This window comes from Mercenaria mercenaria, chromosome 18, assembly GCF_021730395.1.
Source record: "Mercenaria mercenaria strain notata chromosome 18, MADL_Memer_1, whole genome shotgun sequence".
Lineage (NCBI taxonomy): Eukaryota > Metazoa > Mollusca > Bivalvia > Venerida > Veneridae > Mercenaria > Mercenaria mercenaria.
The window spans coordinates 38,085,842-38,108,436 of NC_069378.1; the positions used below are offsets into that span (position 1 = coordinate 38,085,842).

General features: G+C 34.9%; 1 protein-coding gene across 1 annotated transcript in view; it reads left to right on the forward strand.

Annotated features, from left to right (window-relative positions):
* Window positions 1-21,953, forward strand: part of LOC123538366 (CTD small phosphatase-like protein) — a 117,727-nt gene extending 95,774 nt beyond the window's left edge. Inside the window, exon 7 of the mRNA XM_045322411.2 lies at window positions 686-21,953. Within this exon, the coding sequence (XP_045178346.1) occupies window positions 686-820 (135 nt within the window). The 3' untranslated portion in view covers window positions 821-21,953. The remainder of the gene's footprint in view (window positions 1-685) is intronic.
* Window positions 21,954-22,595: the final 642 nt, after the last annotated feature.

Genomic DNA, 22,595 nt, shown 5'->3' on the forward strand with positions numbered 1-22,595 from the left:
CTTGCAGTTGTGTGTTGTTCGCTGGAAGGATTTTCATAGAGATAGCATCAGTTTTTTACCATATCAAGATGACATGCAAAGTGTACAACTCAGATCACTGGAAGTCAGAAGTCAAATAGCTTCTCCATTTCTTCTGAAGGATTTTCAGAAAACTAGCATCAGTTGTATACCTGATCAGAACAGGATGTAGAGGGCATGCCCTAGGCCAAAGGTCAAGGTCAGAGTTGAGGGTCAAAGGTCACATTTTATGTTTGGTGTTCATAAAATAAACATCAGTTGTTAACCTCATTTAAGACAAGGTTCAGAGCTAAAATCTTGGATAACCTGCAAGGGTATCTCCAGGAACCTCTTACTAGCCTTAGTGTTTAAAGCTGAACAATATTTATATTATGCCCCCAACTCTTGAAGAAGAGGGAGTACACATATAATGTTTTACTCATAATGGACTTGTTGTTTTATACAAGACCCTTCTTGTTTTTAAGTCAAATGTGAAGGTAACAGTGTCCTCAAAACTGATGGCAGTTATTGTGTATCTTTGTTATAGATAAATAGATATGCTATCTGTGTTCCATTTATGAATCAGTTTGCAATCTATGTTTCAATAAACGTGTTATTATGCATACATGTAAGTAAATATTTAAGCATCTGTTTTTCAGATATATTGAGTTTAGTTTCTATGTTACAGGTACCTTGCCAGTCCTGGTTTGATGACATGCAGGATACTGAATTACTCGACCTTATACCATTTTTTGAAGGACTTGCGAAAGTTGATGATGTATATTCAGTTTTACGAAATACAAACAACACAGATTCATCCTAGTATTGACTACATATTTTATAGTGTACGGGTGACTGTTGTCTTTTTATGTGTGATGAAGGAAATATATATATAAGATAAATGTCCATGGAAAATTTTATTTATGAAATTTACTGTGGCAGGCCATTTTGAAATATGCAGACAATAAGCATTTTGTTTTGGCTATTTGTTTTGTTCTCTTGTATTAGAGTGGAAGTTTGCAAGGGAGGTAATGCCCATTATGATAGGTAAGAAGAGTCCAGGAACTGTATTTATGGAAGAGAAAAGGAATATTTAGTCCTCGGAAAACAGGAACAAATGTAATATGCAACGGAAATACAATTATATTATATCTTCTGAAACTGGAGTAAATCAGAAGCTCTTGGGATAGAGAAACAAAAATAAACAGGACATATTAACATGCTAATGGTAGGAAAAAACAAACATGAATGAAACAAAAATGTTTAGAGGACTTGTGGATTAACTAAAGCTGAAGAGAGTGGAGAACAACATTTACACCAACAGTTTCTAGAGAAAATTAGTTCCTGTAAAGACTGAAAGACTATGGCATGAACACAGACTGTGATTTCGAAGTACTGCAAACATCTGACTTAGATATTTATTTTGATAACATTCTGTTTATAATTTTTGTGCATCTTTAGGAAATTTGTCAACTTTTTCTTGTTTTTAATCAAACCTGCACCAAACCAGCTGGAATCACTTTGTCTAGCTTGTCCATCTGGCGACTCTTAAGGCAGTAACTTGACTTCTCTCAAGGGAGATATACCTAACTTGACACAATGATTGATGGCAATGACAGGAAATGAAGAGCACAAGGACCATAACTTTATCTTGAATATTTCATAAATTGCCAGTTTTATGTTTCACATTCATTGACATTTAAGTAATAAATTAGTTAAGGGAATTTAATGTAACTGGATACATTTTTGAGTGCAAAGAGAGCAAATGAAAGAGACAAGTGTCATAACTGTAGTCTTGAATAACTATGGAATCATCTCCCTTTGGTACATATTTTTTCTCTCACAATTTTGAACATTCAGATAATAACTTTATACCCCAATAAATTGACTTTAATGTAACTTGATACAATCATAGATGCATGGATGAAAGTTTTTCGTTTCTGAATGCTGTCTGGGGTCATTTTTGCAGAACATGTAAATCTGTTGAGAAAAGTTATGGAACTGGGATGTGATAGAGATGTTATTCATATGCAATTTTACAATGCTGTATGTGTTATAATAGTAATTTGTCTCTATTGAAATGGATCCAATTCTCCTCAGAAAATTGTGGAACCAGGTTAAGGTATTTGAAACAGTGGTGGAAAAGGCTACTACATTAACATGTTTCATGCAGGAAACTCTTCTTGTGACTGTACAGAAATCCTGAAAAATTCAGCAATTTCCATAATTTACTAAAATTGTATTTCTATGAATGATCACCAGTTTTCAGAGGTATAAGGAACTGGCATAGATGATGTGCCAATTATGCCTCTAGTTTTCACATGTCAAATGAGATTTCATAATGGAGGGTTAATTTGGTCTCCACATACTTACATCTATGACATGCTGGACTGAAACATTGACTGCCTACTTTAGGTACTAAGACAAAATATGCAAGAATAACTGATTAATCAATGTAACTTACCAGTGCCTGGAGTTATAAGCTTGATTTGCTCCCAGTGCTTACAAAGCTTGTGTCAAATGTCTGGCTTGATACATTTCTGTAATACATTTTGTAATGAGGCAAAAACATGTCTCACTGTTAGATGATTTGCAACATTTGTGAAAACACCAAAACAGCCATGATTGCTTTGCTGGAAAGATATGAAATACAAAGAAATATAAGGATGGCTATAGCAATATATATATTGTAAATTATTGATGTGAAGGAACCTGTTATTAATATTTCTATCCACAACCTTCAGAAAGATTTAGCAGTTCACCTTAGAATGAAAACCTCTTTAAAGATGTTTTTCTCATTTTGTCCAGATATTTCTAAAAATTCCTTTTAATGGAGCAATTTTCTGATTAGATCAAAATTAAATATATGTTTGATAGATTGAACCGTGAATGGTGTATTTGTATTCATTACAGGTACAGCTTAGGGGGCATGCATGAATCATCATTGGTGCTAGCTTTGGTTTTTAGAGTAATATTGACAGTATCAGAAGCTGTACTTTGGAAAGAATTAGTACAATTTGTATTATTTTTGACATTGAAATGTTTTTGGTTTTTTATCCCCCGCCGATGAAATCGGGAGGGGGGTATTGAAATGGCGTTGTCCGTCCGTCAGTCGGTCCGTCCGTCCGTCCGTCCGTCCGCAGCCATTTCTCAGTAACTACTTGGTAGAGTTTCATGAAACTTGAAATAAACATGAACCAACATACTGCGATGATGCCCGTCAAGTTTTTTTTTTGATTGGTCAATTTCCCTCAGAGTTATTGCCCTTGATTTAATAAAAAATGTCTGTCTGCAGCCATTTCTAAGTAACTAACAGGTAGAATTTCATCAAATTTGAAATAGACATGAACCAAGATACTGCGCTGATGCCCGTCAAGTTTTTTTTTTTGATAGGTCAATTTCCCTCAGAGTTATTGCCCTTGATTTAATGAAAAATGTCCGTCTCCAGCCATTTCTCAGTAACTAGCAGGTAGAATTTCATCAAACTTGAAATAGACATGAACCAAGATACTGCGACGATGCCCTTCAAGTTTTTTTTCGATTGGTCAATTTTCCATTTAGTTATTGCCCTTTAATTGTTTAAAAATCCACAGATATTGCAGGATATATTTTTTTGCCGTTCCTCAACTCTGACCCTTTCGGCGGGGGATTCCAATTCATCGAATTTGCTTGTTTTCACTGTTTTGCTGCCCTCATATTCAAAGTGTATTTTTACGATTTTACTATTTGGCTTCCCTCCTTGTTCTGAAATGGGGTCTAGTTAGTTAATATTTTACATGTGGATGCAGGGATGCATCTGGATAGTCAGATATCCTTAGTGTGGTTATATTGTGTTATATACAATCATGGGCTTCATCCAGCATCTGCAAATACAATATAGTATATCATTGTGACCGTGTAGTTTGTCACACAAACAAATAATGATCATGTAACAATTGTTTTTCATGAATATTACAAACTTATTGGTAATTAGCTTACCTGAGCATGGGGTGCTCATGATGAGCTGCTAGGATTGTTGAATGTCCATCGTCCTGAAGCAGAGGTTCAGAGTGAGTTATTGTGATTGTGCTGTCGTCTGTCTTATTTTCTCATTAGTTTAATTAAAAATATTTTGTTTATATAAGTAGGAGTTGTAAACTATTAACAACTGTAGATTTTTAAATAAGGAAATTTTAATCAGAATATTGTGTGATTTAAGACACTGTATGTATTGCACAATATATTGTCACTTGGCAAATACGAGGGTTCGCAAGAGATAAAAATAGGAACCTTCAGAGGACTTCTTCTCATGATCCACTTGATGGATTTTTGTCAAATTTAGTCTGTAAGCTCATTTTTAGGTCTTTTCCCAAATTTGTTACAATGGGATCACTTGGCCCCATTTAAGGACTGCTAGGGCTGAACAAATGAAAAATATTAAACAGTTTCTTCTTATCAAATGCTTAATGGGTCTTAGGTCTGTAGCATTATTGTAAGGTCCTCCCCTATATTTGTTCTAATGGGCACATTCAAATGCTGAAAGTTATTTCCTAGGGCTTTAAATAGAAATATCTTTAAACAGCTCTTTCTCATGAAGTGCGTGATGGATCATTACCAAACTTGGTCTGTAGCATTCTTATAAAGTCTTCCTTTTAAATTTCTTCTGATGGGGGCATTCGGTCCTTTTAAGGGGACATTCTAGCTAAAAATGACTACCCCCTTGAACTGCTTGGCAGATCTTCATTAAACTAAGTCTGTAGCACTCTTAAAAGATCATCTCTAAACTTGTTCAAGTATGGGCACTTGACTTGTTTAATGTTATTTATACAAAGCACAGATGTTACCATTCAGGATTTAGTTAATTATATTCAAGGTCAAGTAGTCAATATCAGGTGAGTGACTTAAGGTCACTATGGCCCACTTTTTAGCCCACCATCATCAGATGTTGGGCTATTCAAATCACTCTGCATCCTTCCGTCCGTTAACAATTTCTCGTTATCGCATCTCGTCAGAAACTACTGGGTGGGGGGGGGGGGGGGGGGATTTTGACCAAACTTTGTCAGAATGATGTATTGGTACCCTAGTTGTGTCCCCCTGAAAATCAGACTGGTTCAACAATTTTTGAGTGAGTTATGGCCCTTTGTTTATTTTTATACTTTACATAGATTTATATAGGGAAAAACTTTGAAAATCTTCGTCCAAAAGCAGAGCCTAGGGCTTTGATATTTGGTATGTAGCTTCATCTAGTGGTCCACTACCAAGATGATTCAAATTATTTCCCTGGGGTCAAATATGGCCCCGCTCCGGGGGTCACATGGTTTATATAGACTTATATAGGGGAAAACTTTGAAAAACCTCTTGTCCAAGACCACAGGGCTTTGATGTTTTGTTTGTGACATCATCTAGTGGTCTTCTACTAAGATTGTTCAAATTATTCCCCTAGGGTCAAATATGGCCCCGCCCTGGGGGTCACATAGACTTATATAAGGAAAAACTTTGAAAATCTTTAGTCCAAACCACAAAGCCTAGGGCTTTGATATTTGTAATGTAGCATCATCTAGTGGTTCTCTACCAAGTTTGTTCAAATTATCCCTCTAGGGTCAAATATGGCCCTGCCCCGTGGGTCACATGGTTCATATAGACTTATATAGGGAAAAGCTTTTAAAATCTTCTTGTCAATAACCTATAACATTCAAATTTGGACCACATGTATAGTTTTGAGTGGCAAGATGAACCTTGACATGAGTTGACCTTGATCTTGACCTAGTGACCTACTTTCACATTTCTGAAGCTGCAGCCTTCAAATTTGTACCACATGCATAGTTTTGTGCACCGAAAAAAACTTTGACCTAGTGACCTACTTTCACATTTTTGAAGGTACAGGCTTCAAATTTGGACCACATGCATACTTTTGTGTTCAGAAATGAAATTTGACTTTGATTTTGACCTAGTGACCTACTTTCACATTTCTCAAGCTACAGCCTTCAAATTTGTAATTTGGACCACATGCATAGTTTTGTGTACCGAAATGAACTTTGATCTTGAGATTGACCTACTTCCACATTTCTCAAGCTAAGGCTTCAAATTTGGACCACATGCATATTTTTGTGTTCTGAATTGAAATTATGTCTCCCACCACACAGTGGTGTGGGAGACATATTGATTTACTCCGGTCTGTCTGTCTGTCTGTCACAAAGCTTGTCCGCACATTTCTCATCTGATCTTCACCAAACTTGAACAAAATGTGTTTGACCATGAGACCTCGGCCAAGTTCGATATCTAGCCAAATCCACCCAGGCACTTTTGAATTATGGCCCTTGAATTACTGATTGGATCCATTCATCACAGCCATCGCGAGAAACTAGACATTTTTCAATGTTGCAGTTGTGGGAGACATGCGCTTTTCTCAAAAGCATCTCTAGTTTGACATTGATTTTTACCTGGTACCTACTTTCACATTTCTCAAGCTACAGCCTCCAAATTTGAAGCACATGCATAGTTTTATATACCGAAATGAACTTTGACCTTGAAATTGATCTAGTGATCTACTTTCACGTTTCCAAGCTACAGCTTTCAAATTCGGACCACATGCACTGTGTTGTGTACCGAAATGAAATTTGACCTTGATTTTGACCTTGAGCTAGTCGTGAAATTTGGAACGTTCAAAAATGGCTCAATGGTGGGCGCCAAGATCACTCTGTGATCTCTTGTTTTTGTTACTCAATGTTGTCTGTCTTTACCATGCACACACATCCCCACATCATACTGCATGTATTAAAAGGATGATTGCCTATGGTCAGTAGATGACGCCATTGTTTTAGAGTTCAGTACCTCAAAGGTCCAGGTGACAGTGACTGTGACACTGAAAATGAATTGACATACCATGATTGTCCATCTGAGAGGACACCATTCTTGTTTCAGTACGCCTTAATGTGTAAAGGAAGAACTACTTACTGTAATATGTTTTAATTTGAATGTAATGAAAATGTTTTATTTCCATTATGGATTATGGCATGAGTATCCAGTAAATACATTATGTACACTCGTCAAAGTAGCCATGTAGGAAACAGTGACAATTGTTCAAAGATATTGAAAATATCTAATCTAAAAATCTCTACAATTACAAGATGAAACACTGGTAAAAGAATTTATTTGGTAGAAGACTTATTCTATAATTTTATATACAGATGTGCCAAATATCTGTCACAGTGCAACTATAATATTGTCATATTTTTCTGGGGTGTTTGTAAATTTGTATTAAAGTGCTTAACAATTACCTTAAATGACAGATAAAAACATGCATCTACTAGTTTATATAGATTACAACTGAAGACGTTGGAATAAGGGGACTTAGAGGTAGGTTGAAACATGGATTCTAGTTTGGTTATACAAAAAAAACATGGAAAATGTTTAAACCTAACAGGACAAGAATACAGTGACAGAGGGAAGCATTCACCATATTTTCTGACAAGTAAATGTTTGCAAGATATTTCAGCAAAGTTACAAACTTGAATGCATTCATTTTCCTGGTTGTTTACAAAGGTTGTGATAAATTTTTTTCATATTTCTGGTAGTTATTTCATATATATATACAATAACTAACATGTGAAAAAAATTCAAACTATTAATTGATTAGCATAAAACATCAGATGCATTGGAACACATCTTGAGCATTATTTTACACTTGTGAAACTGATGTATTATGGTAACACCTTCTGTGGCCGGCAGCTTCCTCCAAAGTTGTCTGCTGTTTAACTTGAGCAGTTTTTATCCAGTATTCACTGAACTTTGTCACAGTGTTTATAGGCATAATGTCTCGGCCAAGTTCAATAACAATGCAGAATTCCCCATGGCTCTCGAGCTATTACCCTTGAATTACTCCAAATTATGAAGATTGACGGTGTCTGCTGTCTAATTTGAGCAGTTCTTATCCACTTTTCACTACACTTGATCACAGTGTGTATGGAAATAATATCTAGCTCCAAGGTCAAGGTCACACTTAGAAGTCCAAGGTTAACAGGGTCTATTTTGTGCCCAGTTTATAACTCTGCCATCCATGAAGGGATTTTAAAATTACTTTGCATAAATTTCCCTATAATGAGATGCAATGTCATGCGCAAGACCAAGACCCCTAGCTTCAAGGTCAAGGTCACACTTAGAAGTGTCTGTTTCTTGTCTTGTCCATAACTCTGCCCCATAATGAGTTAATTTATCATGTGCAAGACCCAGACCCCTAGCTCCAAGGTCAAGGTCAGCTTTGGATATTCTTGGTATTTTTTTGTCTGGTCTGTAACTTTTTTATGCATTGTTGTATATTCAAATAACTAGGCATTAATATTCACCATTACAAGATATTATGTCATGTGCAAAGGTCAAGGACACAGGCACCCAAGATAACTTTTTTTGTTCATGAAATAACCTCCTTTTTATATGATAAAGTTCAATACATGTGTTTGTATATCAGTTTTCTCACTAATTTGAAAATGAAATTATGTTTAAAGTAAGATGATTGGTATTGATAGATATAAAAAGCTATTAACTGTAGACTTGTAATATGCAAAGCCAGGCACAAGTTATAACTTAATGGTATATATAGGTAAATGCAGCATTACTATGGTTACAAAACATTAGGTTGATATGTAGTGCAGTTCTGCATTAACCAACAGTAGAATTAACTTTTTCTGTTGTGTTATTTAAAAACAAGTGTTTATTAATTACCTCCCTTTAATATGATAAAATATTTAATTATATTTTTATTTATTTTTTCTTACCAATTTAGAAATAAAATCAGACTAAAGCTTTAAAATGCAGATATTAGGATTTGAAATAATTCCCCTTTTGTAAATTTCCAGACAGTTTCAAACTTCATAATGTCTTCATGAATGATATGCTATAGAGTATTTAGAAGATGCTGTATTGTCATGCAGTATGTTTTGTGAAAAATGTCCTTAGACAGGGGATGTTGGTAACTCTGTTACAATTCTTGTTGCATATGTTCCACTCAACTGTTAAATTGAAAACAAGAGCAATTTTTTTTATGTTGGACAGCGTCATTTAATGTTCATGTAATGCGCGGGAAAGCCAACGTTGTTTGACATTGTTTGACGCCATTACCTTCCAAACATTTGGTATAAATTTATGCACTCTATGGCTGTAGTTTCTTCTATTAGCCTTATTTAACCACGCTTAAAGAGGAAGCTATTGAAATAGTGTTAATTTACCATATTTTTTCTTTTGTAATATACATGTTAATTTGTAGATACTTGTCATCCTGTCACTGGATGCATAAAATTTGAAGGTTTTGCACACCCAGATGTGTGCCTGATATCGCCAGAAGTGTGCCTGATATCGGTATCAGGCACACCAGCTCACACAAACACTAAAATTGGTCTCATGCTGCTCATATATACATTTAAATTCAGTGCAGATCTGTTACTATATTTAGTAACATATGCAATAACTACATTGCATAGTCCGTTCTAGGGGTTGGGGGGTGGCTCATACATTTTCAACAACTATGTGCCTTTGTATTATATTACTGTAATTATACATTAAACAGGATGTAAAGATTTCAGTGAATTTGAAAAAAAAATAATTTGAATGACATTCATTTCTACACATTTAGTGGTACAGATTTAAGGAGGATTCTTTTAAAAACAGTTTTCAACAATGTTGTTTTGTTTTACTGAAAAGTATAGTTACTGGTGAGATTCAGGAAATCCTATTTTGATTCAACATTTTCTTGATATGGCATATTTGTCCAATACAAGTTAACAGAATATAGAAAAATAAAAATAGAGATTTCTGTGAATGTAGACATTAATATATTAGATTGCAAGGTGACAGGTGGAAATATTTCATCAGCTCACTTGAGCACAGTGTGCCTATGGTAATATTTTAGAATCATTGGATGTCTGTTGTTCATAAGATGTTGTCCACAGTTGTTAGAATTATTGAACCTTTAGTTGTTTATCAAGCCTACTTGTAGTTATGCAGAATGTGTGTATAGCAATAAGATACTGTTTCAGTTTAAATATGGGCCAGATAGTTATAGCATGTTCAGACTTATGTGACCTTAATTTATTAAATTATATTGTGTTCACTCTAAAAAAATCTCTTCTTCGCATTGATAAATTGGTTACACATTGGTCCCTTTTAAAACAAATGAAATATGGAAAAAATTAAATTATTTTTTCACTTAAAGCTTTTTATGAATCTTCATCTAATTGTGTCTGTAGCAGTCTCAAATATACCTTTCTCAAGTTTTGTGTTTGTAGCAGTCTTAAATGGACCTTTCACCTAATTGTGTCTGTAGCAGTCTCAAATGGACCTTTCACCTAATTGTGTCTGTCGCAGTCTCAAATCGACCTTTCACCTAATAGTGTCTGTAGCAGTCTCAAATGGTCCTTTCACCTAATTGACCTTTCACCTAATTGTGTCTGTAGCAGTCTCAAATTGACCTTACACCTAATAGTGTCTGTAGCAGTCTCAAATGGTCCTTTCACCTAATTGACCTTTCACCTAATTGTGTCTGTAGCAGTCTCAAATGGTCCTTTCACCTAATTGACCTTTCACCTAATTGTGTCTGTAGCAGTCTCAAATGGTCCTTTCACCTAATTGACCTTTCACCTAATTGTGTCTGTAGCAGTCTCAAATGGTCCTTTCACCTAATTGACCTTACACTTAATTGTGTCTGTCGCAGTCTCAAATGGGCCTTTCTCAAGGTTTTTTTCAGGTTGTTGTGCTTTTCTGCACTTAGGGTCATTAGAGCTTCAGAAGGAAAACCTTTTAAACAACTTCTTCTCATAAACCTTTTTGATGGGTGTTCCCTTAACTTGGTCAAAAAAAATTACCAAGTTTTTGCAAAATGTTCTGCTACACTTCCTCATTCTTATCAGAGTCATATCTATCAATTTTTGGGATGAATGTTTTTCACTCTAAAAGCAAGGTTGCATTTAATGATTCAATTTTTTAAAATTAGGGCAAAAGCATATATTTGAATAGGGGAGTGAGACTGAATTTTGGCCTATGAAACAAGAGTATTGAAGGCAGACAAAGCATGGTGGTATCATGAAAATCATGATTTGGTGATTTAAATGTCATTATTATTTCTTGTTATTGAGCAGTTATGCCATTAACTTATTGTGTTATGCATTGTTATTACACCACATTGGATGCAGATTCATAACTTGAGATTTGAGTATGGTTTACTTTGAGAGTAATGGTACTCTGGTGAGACATGGCCTTCTTGTTGAGGTAGAGAAACAACCCTTTCAAACATGAGTTACTTTCAAGGATTGAAATCATATTAATTTTATATTTGGTTAATCAGTTGAGGGTGCAATAATAAGGACTTCTGGTACCTTTTGGTATTTTCAGACACTATCAGATTTCTGATTTACATTAAAATTTTCATCAGTATTGATAAGATAAAAATTGTACACATGTAAGAGGGAGAATGTGAAAAGAAAACATAGCTATTGTATCTTTGCTACTGCCAACTTACATTAAAGAGTGAGCAGGTAAAAAAGGTAAAAAAAAGAAGAAAGCATAGCTATTATTTTTGCTACTGGTTACACATGTTAAAGTGTGAGAATGTGAAAAGAAAACATAGATATTGTATAATGCTACTGACAACACATTTGTAAGAGTGAGAAAGTAGAAAGAAAGGATAGCTATTGTATATTTTCTACTGACAGTACATGTCTACTTGTCATTTTTATGTAAAAAAATTCTGCCAAAGAGTTCAGATTGTCACACATTGATAGTTTTCTCCCATTAGTAAATACCATTAAAATACCCATTAAATTGACTGTATGTACCATCGGCAGTACATATCAATCTTCTAGTTTTCAGTTTACAAGCACTGAATTTTGTGCTGTCCCAATCATGAAACTTGATAAGGAAAGCTAAATTTGCCAATTTCCAAATTGCTACAGGAAATTCCTTGCGAATGATAGCAACAACTGCTACATGATTTGGTAACAATAAATCTGAAAATAAGCTCAAATATGTTTGCCATTCATGCTGTTTTTCCCCACCTATATGCTCTTTAATCTATAAACTGATTCTCATTTCTAAATTTGACCCTGACCAAATTGACACTAACAGCAGAAAACTGCTTACTGCTTCCTAAGCAATTTTAGAAACAGGGTGGTTTGCAAGGCAAAAGCTTTTTACCAGGGCTTACAACCAGAATTACAAATATCCCAGTCTGAAATCTGCTTTGACAATTTTATGTAAATTTACAGAAATGATTTTTGTTGACCTTATCAAAATGAAAAAAATGGAGTATAAGCAAACAATGCTTCCCAAAAGGAAAAACTGAGAAACAGCAAAATTTAGCACATCTATACCAAAGTTAGAGAATGAGCTGTTTAAGGTAAATGGTCCCCCTCCCATAGTTGGTTTGTTAACACACAAAAGATCACAGTTTTTGTCCAGTCTTAATGGCCCTTGATCAGAATGTTTGTCTCTATAAAATCTGAGACAAGTTTTATATGGGTTGGTTAAAAAAACTAATAATAGGTCCAATCATAGAAAAGCCTTGTAACACTTTAAAAGAGGCAACATTTTATATCAGATCTAATTGAACCTTGTTCAAAATGGTTGTCTGTATAAAACTGATGCGGTGTCATATGTGGGAGGGAATGGGAAGTGGTCACGAGTTCAAATCATATAAAAAGAAATTTAACACCCCAGAGGTAACATGTTCCCAATGAACTACATGAAACAGAGTCAAAATGATTGTGTTTATGGAATATAGGTCAGGTTTGAAACTGGGTCTTTTGGGGTAACAGAAATGGGTCAGACTAACATACATGACCTTTGTGGCCCACTTTCTTTTTGTGTTTGTTTAAAGAATTTCTATGATTCCCATGTTCAGAGTGCTTAAATTCTAAATATTTAATGGAAAGCAATCGTAAGGCTTAAATCACATTTCAAATGATTTGAAAAAATGTACAGGTGAGCGATGTAATACGTCCTCTGTGTCTGTTGTTAAATAACAGTAAAATAGATATTCCTCTTGTTCTTAAATGATAGAAACATTAAATTTTGCGAAAAATTAAAGACTGATAAAATGTTTTTCCAAACTTAATATGTCTGTACACAGTCCTTATCATGTTTAAAAATATTGTTTTTATAAATTGATATTTTATGTATTGTGAGCAACATAACATTTTTAGCTCACTTGAACCAAAGGTTAATGATGAGCTTACAGTATAGGTGCATGGTCCGGAACCCATAATTTTTGGGTCCACAATTAACATAAATATTTACATTCGCCCTATTCTTTTCCATTTAAAAATTTGACGTTCATGTCAAAGGATAGGCACGAAAGTTATGTCATAGCTGCTTAGTGATTAACAGGCTGCTGTTTTGACAGCATCCGCGTATAGTCAGGGAGAACGTTCCGTAGATGAAGTCACAGTTGTTCCGTCTGGTGAACAGAATGGCCGGGAAGCTGATTTTAATGTTAAATGCAACAAAATGTATGCAATTTATAATATAATTGAGTTTACAAGTGGAAAGGAAATATAATATAAATATATGAAATGAAATATATTTTTTTGGTGTTCATGTGAAATGAATGACATAATAGGATTGGCAAATTAAACATGAATCGCTAGCGCAATTCGTGGATTTGCCAATCCTATTCTGTCGTTCATTTCACATGAACACCGAAAAAATACATTTCATTTCTTAATTATCTTTATATCATATAGTGTTGCTGCTGCCTGTATGTTGGTCTGTACGGACATCTGTCCGTTGGTCCGTACTTACGTCCCAAAATGTTTTGTGTCTTAACTCCTCCCACACAATTAGCCTGATCTGCTGATGAACAAGCTTGAGGCACAGATGACCATAGAGGAAGGAATTTTTACTGTTACTTACCACAGTTATGGCCCTTTGATAGTTTTGCTATATAGAATATAGAGAAAAATCTTGTGTGTTCAACTCATCAAACACTTTTAAAAGGATACGCATGAAAGTTTCACAGATGAAGGACCTTGATGTGAAGATGACTATAAATAATGGACTTTTTTCTGTTGGTATCGTTTCTAGAATTATGACCCTTTCTTAATTTCACAAAATAGGCCATTGTGAAATTTGGTGTGTTTTACTCATACACCTTTTGAAGGAATGGATTCAGAGTTGCTCATATGCACAACCTTATCTGAATATGACCATATATGGCCCTATGTTGATTTCACTGGGTGTAGTGAAGAAATTTTGTGTGTTCAACTCATCATACTCTTTGAAGGAATGGGTTCAGTCGCACAGGTGAAGAACCTTAATATGAAATTGTGCAGTATGTGGGGGGCAACCATGTCCAAGGACACAGTTCTATTTCTTCTAGTCATAATTACACCAAATTTGGTCTGTAGCATGCTGGCAAGGTTCTCAAGTTTGTTCAAATGGTTTCTGTTGACCCATTTTAGGGGCTTTTAGAGCTAAAATCAGAGAAAAAAAGTTGAAACAACTTCGTCTCATGATGGCTTTCATCAAACTTCGTCTGTAGCATCATAATTCAAGTTTTTACCATTCACGATTAAGTGCGTCGTACATATATTAAAGTTCAAATTGTCATGGTCAGGTGAGCGATTAAGGGACACTTTAGCCCTCTTGTACCTGTTTTTAACATAATTTTAACCTCTTTATGAACATTTTATTTTATCTGAGTTGTAATATATTGTACATAAACTGTCATATAATATTACGTAAGTATATAAAAAGTATAATGGATTTAGATACTCGGAATTAATACATAATTGGCATGAAAACAGAAATATGTCTCTTGTTGAAAGAATTGTATGTTTTTATACATCTTCATTATAGAGAGTGAGAATTGGTGATATCTAAGTTTGTCTTTTGTGGTATACAAGCTGTAAAGAATATTTGATCTGTGTTCCTCAAAAACACCTCATTGATTTCCTTTAAATAAGTGACAGAAATGATACTGTCACTACTGACTATAATTTGATTATACATGTATATTTTGACTACTTTATTTTGTACTTGAGTAATATTCTTATCTATAATTCTGTTATTAATTAAACTAACAATTTGATATTTTGAGCAAAAAACTGTTATTACAGTTATACCTTACCCCTATGTATAGTGTGATAAACAATTGTTGAAGCCCACCCGCTTAGCTCAGTAGGTAAGAGCGTTGGTCTATGGATCGCGGGGTCGCAAGTTCGATCCTCGGGCGGGGCGTATGTTCTCCGTGACTATTTGATAAACGACATTGTGTCTGAAATCATTAGTCCTCCACCTCTGATTCATGTGGGGAAGTTGGCAGTTACTTGCGGAGAACAGGTTTGTACTGGTACAGAATCCAGGAACACTGGTTAAGTTAACTGCCCGCCGTTACATGACTGAAATACTGTTGAAAAACGGCGTTAAACCCAAAACAAACAAGCAAACAATTGTTGAACTGCATGTTTTAGGTGAATTGAAATCAACTAGTATGTATTCCCATTGATGGCCATGTTTTGTCAAACTATACGTATTGGTAGGGTATAACAAAAACAGTGGCAGTTCCTTTCTGGTCTGATGCCAGTGATTAAACTTGTCTTATTATGACTCAATTTTCATAAAAGATGTCCAGTTTGTTTGACACATTATTAAATATTAGAAGAAACAAAACTATTGGTTTATACTAAATTATTATAGGTATATTATTAAACAAGTTCCAGTACTCTGGACACCCCATTCTCCATTGCCATGAGAGTATGAGAGAAGAGAAACCAGATGCTGTTTTATTGCTAAGTGTCAAGCGTTTTTCATGTGTTTGTATAAAGCAGTCTGGTAACAAACCCGTGACATGTTTTACACAAGGAAGGTGCTCTTGTAGTAAGCTTTCAAGAAGTCTGTTGTAGATGTATATAATTTCTGACAGTAACAACAAGTGATTGATCTAACCTTGCTACCGATTGCAACTAAGTTAATTTTACAAACTGGTGCTCAGTTTGTATGTCATGCAATATACCCATTGCATTTACAATGAATTGCACAAGTATTTGAAATATGCATGAAAGATTCAGTTTTGTTTTATTGAATGCTAGGTTTTTAATGCACTGTTTGTTGTGAAATTCTATTATAAATAGTTATATTTTCACTTCTCATCTTATTTTTCAATGACATACATTGATACAAAAATCCATGTAAAAAATATATTCATTTTTTTCTAACAAATTGAGAACATGTAGCTTTAGGTGGTTGGTATTCTGTTAGGACACTTCCAGTGATGAAATTTGTTATTCTGAGATAATGTTAAAATGTAAGTTCATGGTTAAATGAAAATATTTCTGAATGACCCATTTCTTATGTAGACAGTTTTCAAGCTGTTTTTACTAGTGTTAATCTGAAGTTCAGTATGAGCAGGTAAAAGCAACCATTCTATTCATTTTCATGTATTTTACATAGGTCAGTTCCAAATTTTGAGCAAGTTGTATAAAGGTAAAGATTAAAACACTGCGGTTTATTATGGGATTAATTTCTGATTTCTGGATCTTGAATTTTGCAAGATCATTTGCCAGTTAAATACTGTTTATATCACATTTCACATTGCCATGCAAAATAAGTATCATGTATTAGTGCAGAAAACACAGAAATACATACTTATTATTTTCCATGTGGGTAGAAAATTGACGCACAGGTTTACCAAGAACTACTGTTATGCCTGATCACTATGTAATAATGCCTGATCACTATGTAATAATGCCTATTTTTCCTGCCTTGATTTTATAAGGCTTTGATTTACATTTCAAGAGTAGTGTGAAGAATGATTTGTATTTAGTAGGGCATTTGTGGATTGGTCAGCTATATTTTACTAGAGCTTTAGTCTCAACTGTTGAATATTGGTAACCGAAAAGCATGTTATATTTATGTTTTAAACTCAACTGAACGAAAGGTTTAAGTGAGGAATCGTCACAGTGCTTGCTTTATTTACCATAACTTTACAAAAACTGTAGGTATCGCACAGTATATTTTGACATGTAAACAAACAAAGCAATAACATAAAATTAAGTCAGTACACTACGTTTATGGTGCAAACAGTGATTCCTCATTGGCCAAGCAGTAACGGTATTCATGTTATACTTTACGTCGGGAGTTTGGTTCCTGGACCCGTAGAAGTCTCATTTTTAAAACTGTATTTAATTTTTTTTTACAGTATGATTCAACGAGGACAACTGGAGTTAGTTAATCTAGTTCTAACTTGTTCAGTAACTTATATATGTCACTATTAACATGTAATTATGTTTAAATACACTTATGTTTAAACACACTTCCCCTTTAATATGATCTAATGTGTTTTTAGCTCGACTATTCGAAGAATAAGTAGAGCTATCCTACTCACCACGGCGTCGGCGTCAGCGTCACACCTTGGTTAAGTTTTTCGTACCAGTCCACATTTTGACAAAGTCTTTTGAGATAAAGCTTTGAAACTTTCAACACTTGTTTACCATCATCATGGCCAGTTTTAGGCAAGAGCACATAACTCCATCAAGGATTTTGGCTGAATTATGGCCCCTTTTGACTTAGAAATCATGGTTAAGTTTTTCGTACCAGTTCATATTTTGACAAAGTCTTTTAAGATAAAGCTTTGAAACTTTCAACACTTGTTTACCATCACCATGGCCAGTTATAGGCAAGAGTACATAACTCCATCAGGGATTTTGGCTGAATTATGGCCCCTTTCGACTTAGAAATCTTGGTTAAGTTTTTCGTACCAGTTCATATTTAGACAAAGTCTTTTAAGATAAAGCTTTGAAACTTTCAACACTTGTTTACCATCACCATGGCCAGTTATAGGCAAGAGTACATAACTCCATCAGGGATTTTGGCTGAATTATGGCCCCTTTCGACTTAGAAATCTTGGTTAAGTTTTTCGTACCAGTTCATATTTAGACAAAGTCTTTTGAGATAAAGCTTTGAAACTTTCAACACTTGTTTACCATCACCATGTCCAGTTATACGCAAGAGCACATAACTCCATCAAGGATTTTGGCTGAATTGTGGCCCTTTTTGACTTAGAAATCTGGGTTAGTATTTCGTACCAGTTCATATTTTGACAAAGCCTTTTGAGATAAAGCTTTGAAACTTTCAGCACCTGTTTACCATCACCATGTTCAGTTATAGGCAAGAGTACATAACTCCATCAAAGATTTTGGCTGAATTATGGCCCCTTTTGACTTAGAAATCTTGGTTAAGTTTTTCGTACCAGTTCATATTTTTTGTAAAGTGTTTGACATATGGCTTTTAAACTTTTATCACTTGTTTAGTATAATAGTTTCTATCTGTAGGAAAGAGAACATAACTCTGTAAATCTATTTTGGCTGAATTATGGCCCTTTTTGGACTTTGAAATTGGTTCTGTTTCATACAAGTCCATGTTTTGTCAAAACTATTTGACATATGGCTTTTAAACTTTGAACACTTGTTTATCATTATGATTTCCATCTGTAGGCAAGAGTACATAACTATTTTGGCTGAATTATGGCTCTTTTTGGACTTTGAAATTGGCTCATATATTGCCATTTAGTGCAAGACTTATCGAAATCAAAGTAATACAGGAACATTGTTTGTCTGATCTATTTATTTCTTTTGTCTGAATATCAGTGGAAATATTTTGACCCTATTCTTCAATCAATTCTTCGAATAGTCGAGCGCGCTGTCATCAGACAGCTCTTGTTAAGCTTTCCTGTGATATTTTTAAAGCTCAACGGGTTAGTTTTATTAGCTCACCTGTCATGAAGTGACAAGGTGAGCTATTGTGACCGCTTGATGTCTGTCGTCCGTCAACAATTTCTAAAAGAAATCTTCTTGAAAACCACTGGGCAGAATTACACCAAACTTCACAGGAATGATCCTTGGGTGGCCCCCTTTCAAAATTGTTCAAAGAATTGAATTCCATGCAGAACTCTGGTTGCCATGGCAAGGGAAAGGAAAAACTTTAAAAATCTTCTTGTCCAAAACCACAGGGCCTAGGGCTTTGATATCTGGTGTGTAGCATCATCTAGTGGTCCTCTACCAAAATTATTCAAATTATCCCCCTAGGGTCAAATATGGCCCCACCCCGGGGGTCACATGGTTTACATAGACTTATATAGGGAAAACTTTGAAAATCTTCTTGTACAAAACCACATGGCCTAGGGCTTTGATATTTGGTATGTAGCATCATCTAGTGGTCCTGTACCAAGATTGTTCAAATTATCCCCCTAGGGTCAAATATGGCCCCGCGCCGGGGATCCCAAGTTTTACATAGACTTATATAGGAAAAAAAGTTTAAAAATCTTCTTGTCTGAAACCACAACACTTAGACCAAAATTGTTCAAATTGTACCCCTTGGGTGAAAAGAGGCCCTGCCCTGGGAGTCCCCAGTTTTATATAGACTTATATAGGAAAACACTTTAAAAATCTTCTTGTCTGAAACCATACAACCTAGGCTTTTGATATTTGGTATGATGCATTGTCTAGTAGTCCTCTACCAAAATTGTTCAAATTATGCCCCTGGGGTTAAAAGAGGCCCTGCCCTGGGGTCACTTAGTTATTATGTGAGATATATAGGAAAAATTCTTAAAAAATCATCTGATCCTATTTCTAAGACTGTTTAATTATAATTACCTGATGACCCTAAGTAATATGAAGTCACTTGACTGTGACCTTGACCTACTGACCTACTTTCTTGTTTTTAGCTCACCAGTCACAAAGTGACAAGGTGAGCTTTTGTGATCGCATGGCGTCCGTTGTCCGTCCGTGCATGTGTGCACAAACTTTTGGTTGTGACCACTCTAGAGGTCACATTTTTCATGCGATCTTTATGAAAGTTAGTCAGAATGTTCATCTTGATGATATCTAGGTCAAGTTCGAAACTGGGTCAATTGCAGTCCAAAATGAGGTCAGTAGGTCTAAAAATAGAAAAACCTTGTGACCTCCCTAGAGGCCATATTTTTCAATGGATCTTCATGAAAATTGGTCAGAATGTTCAACTTGATGATATCTAGGTCAAGTTCGAAACAGGGTCATGTGCGATCCAAAACTAGGTCAGTAGGTCTAAAAATAGAAAATCCTTGTGACCTCCCTAGAGGCCATATTTTTCAATGGATCTTATGAAAATTGGTCAGAATGTTCACCTTGATGATATCTAGGTCAAGTTCGAAAGTGGATCACGTGAGGTCAAAACTAGGTCAGTAGGTCTAAAAATAGAAAAACCTTGTAACCTCTCTAGAGGCCATACTTTTCATGAGATCTTCATGAAAATTGGTCAGAATGTTCACCTTGGTGATATCTAGATCAAGTTCGAAACTGGGTCACATGCCTTCAAAAACTAGGTCTTTAGGTCAAATAATAGAAAAACCTTGTGACCTCTCTAGAGGCCATATTTTTCATGAGATCTTCATGAAAATTGGTGAGAATGTTCACCTTGATGATATCTAGGTCAAGTTCGAAACTGAGTAATGTGCCTTCAAAAACTAGGTCATTAGGTCAAATAATAGAAAAACCTTGTGACCTCTATAGAGGCCATATTTTTCAATGGATCTTCATGGAAATTGGTCAGAATTTTTATCTCGATGATGTCTAGGTCAAGTTCAAAACTGGGTCACATGAGCTTTAAAACTAGGTCACTGTGTCAAATAATAGAAAAAACGATGTCATACTCAGTTCAAAACTGGGTCATGTGGGGACAGGTGAGCGATTCAGGACCATCATGGTCCTCTTGTTTAAGATACAGCCTTGAAATTTTGATGACATACACAGTTTTGCACACAAATCGTAAAACTGAATTTCATTGACCATGAATGTGACCTACTGACTTTCTTAATATTTTATCATTAGTTTGACATTTGAAACATGTAGCTCATATTACTCAGGTGAGCGATCCAGGGTCATCATGACCCTCTTGTAAAGAAAATTAACAATCTTACACTTCACTTTAAATGGCATTGCTCGGTCATAATTTCAGTATTGATTGATTTAAAGATACTACCAATTGTATATGAAAATAAGATACACAACAATGAGTTTGAAACCAAAGAAAAACAAACTCATAAAGTATGTAAATTAAATGCAAAATAAAATAAAAAATTGGATGGATGTAAGATTCAAACCCTCAAAACTATCACTACAAAATTGTTACGTGTCCATCCATTTGACATACTGTGCCAACAAGCCAACTATTGATCTTACTTCGTATATATCTTTGTTTTAAACGTGAGTGCTACTGATTGTTTATTTAGATATTGCTAAAAATAAAAATGCCATAATACTGTGCGGTACTTATAACAGTGTTGCAGTATTTAATGTATTTATGGAAAGCTTTGGGTTTTCAGAGCAGCTAAGCTAGGAATTGATTAGATTTTGATCATATTTAACTTCTACAAAAATGTGTCAATAGGTCAGATTTAGAGGAAATCTTTTTGTCACTGTACCAAAGTCATTGTTACAGTAATAAGTTACAGTTTTTGAAGATTTTTATGAATTTTATCAGACTATAAAATAGCTGTTGGTCAACCTGATAAAGCAATTTTGTGCACAGATTTATTAAAATGGAGGGTTATGAGGTTGGGCTACTTAGAACCATTTTTCTAGCTTGTGATAAACTTGTATTTTTGTGTAGAAGATCATGTGTACAATCTAGAAAAGTAGTAAGTGTCTGAGGGAATTTGCATGTTCTTCCTCCTCATCATCATCATCGGTTTCCCTTTCTTGATAATCACCATTATCAGCATCACTTTAAGTGGTGGTTGTCAGTTCTGTCAGTGACGAAGTTGTTTGTGATCGTTATGAAGAGTGTATGTAGCCTCCTTTTATACAAACATATTCATGATTATTGAGTACACTAGTTATTAACAATAATAAATAATATGTACATATTATACCCTTGTATAGATATCGGGGTTAATTCATGAAGTATTTTGTATTTTTTCTGATTTTTAACATGAAATAAAAAGAATACTATTAATGTTACTTCGTTTTGTTTTTATTTAGCTACATAATTTATACACATAGTTCATTTTTAGCTCACCTGTCACAAAGTGACTAGGTGAGCTTTTGTGATCGTGTGGCATCCATCTTCCGTCCGTCTGTAAACTTTTGCTTGTGACCACTCTAGAGGACACATTTTTCATGAGATCTTTATGAAAATTGGTCAGAATGTTCATCTTGATGATATCTAGGTCAAGTTCGAAACTGGGTCACGTGCGGTTGAAAACTAGGTCTGTAGGTCTAAAAATAGAAAAACTTTGTGACCTCTCTAGAGGCCATACTTTTCAATGGATCTTCATGAAAATTGGTCAGAATGTTTACGTTGATGATATCTAGGTCAAGTTCGAAACTGGGTCACGTGCCATCAAAACTAGGTCAGTAAGTCAAATAATAGAAAAACCTTGTGACCTCTCTAGAGGCTGTACTTTTCAGTGGATCTTCATGAAAATTGGTCAGAATGTTCACCTTGATGATATCTAGGTCAAGTTTGAAACTGGGTCACTTGCCTTCAAAAACTAGGTCAGTAGGTCAAATAATAGAAAAACCTTGTGACCTCTCTAGAGGCCATATTTTTCATGGGATCTGTATGAAAGTTGGTCTGAGTGTTCATCTTGATGATATCTA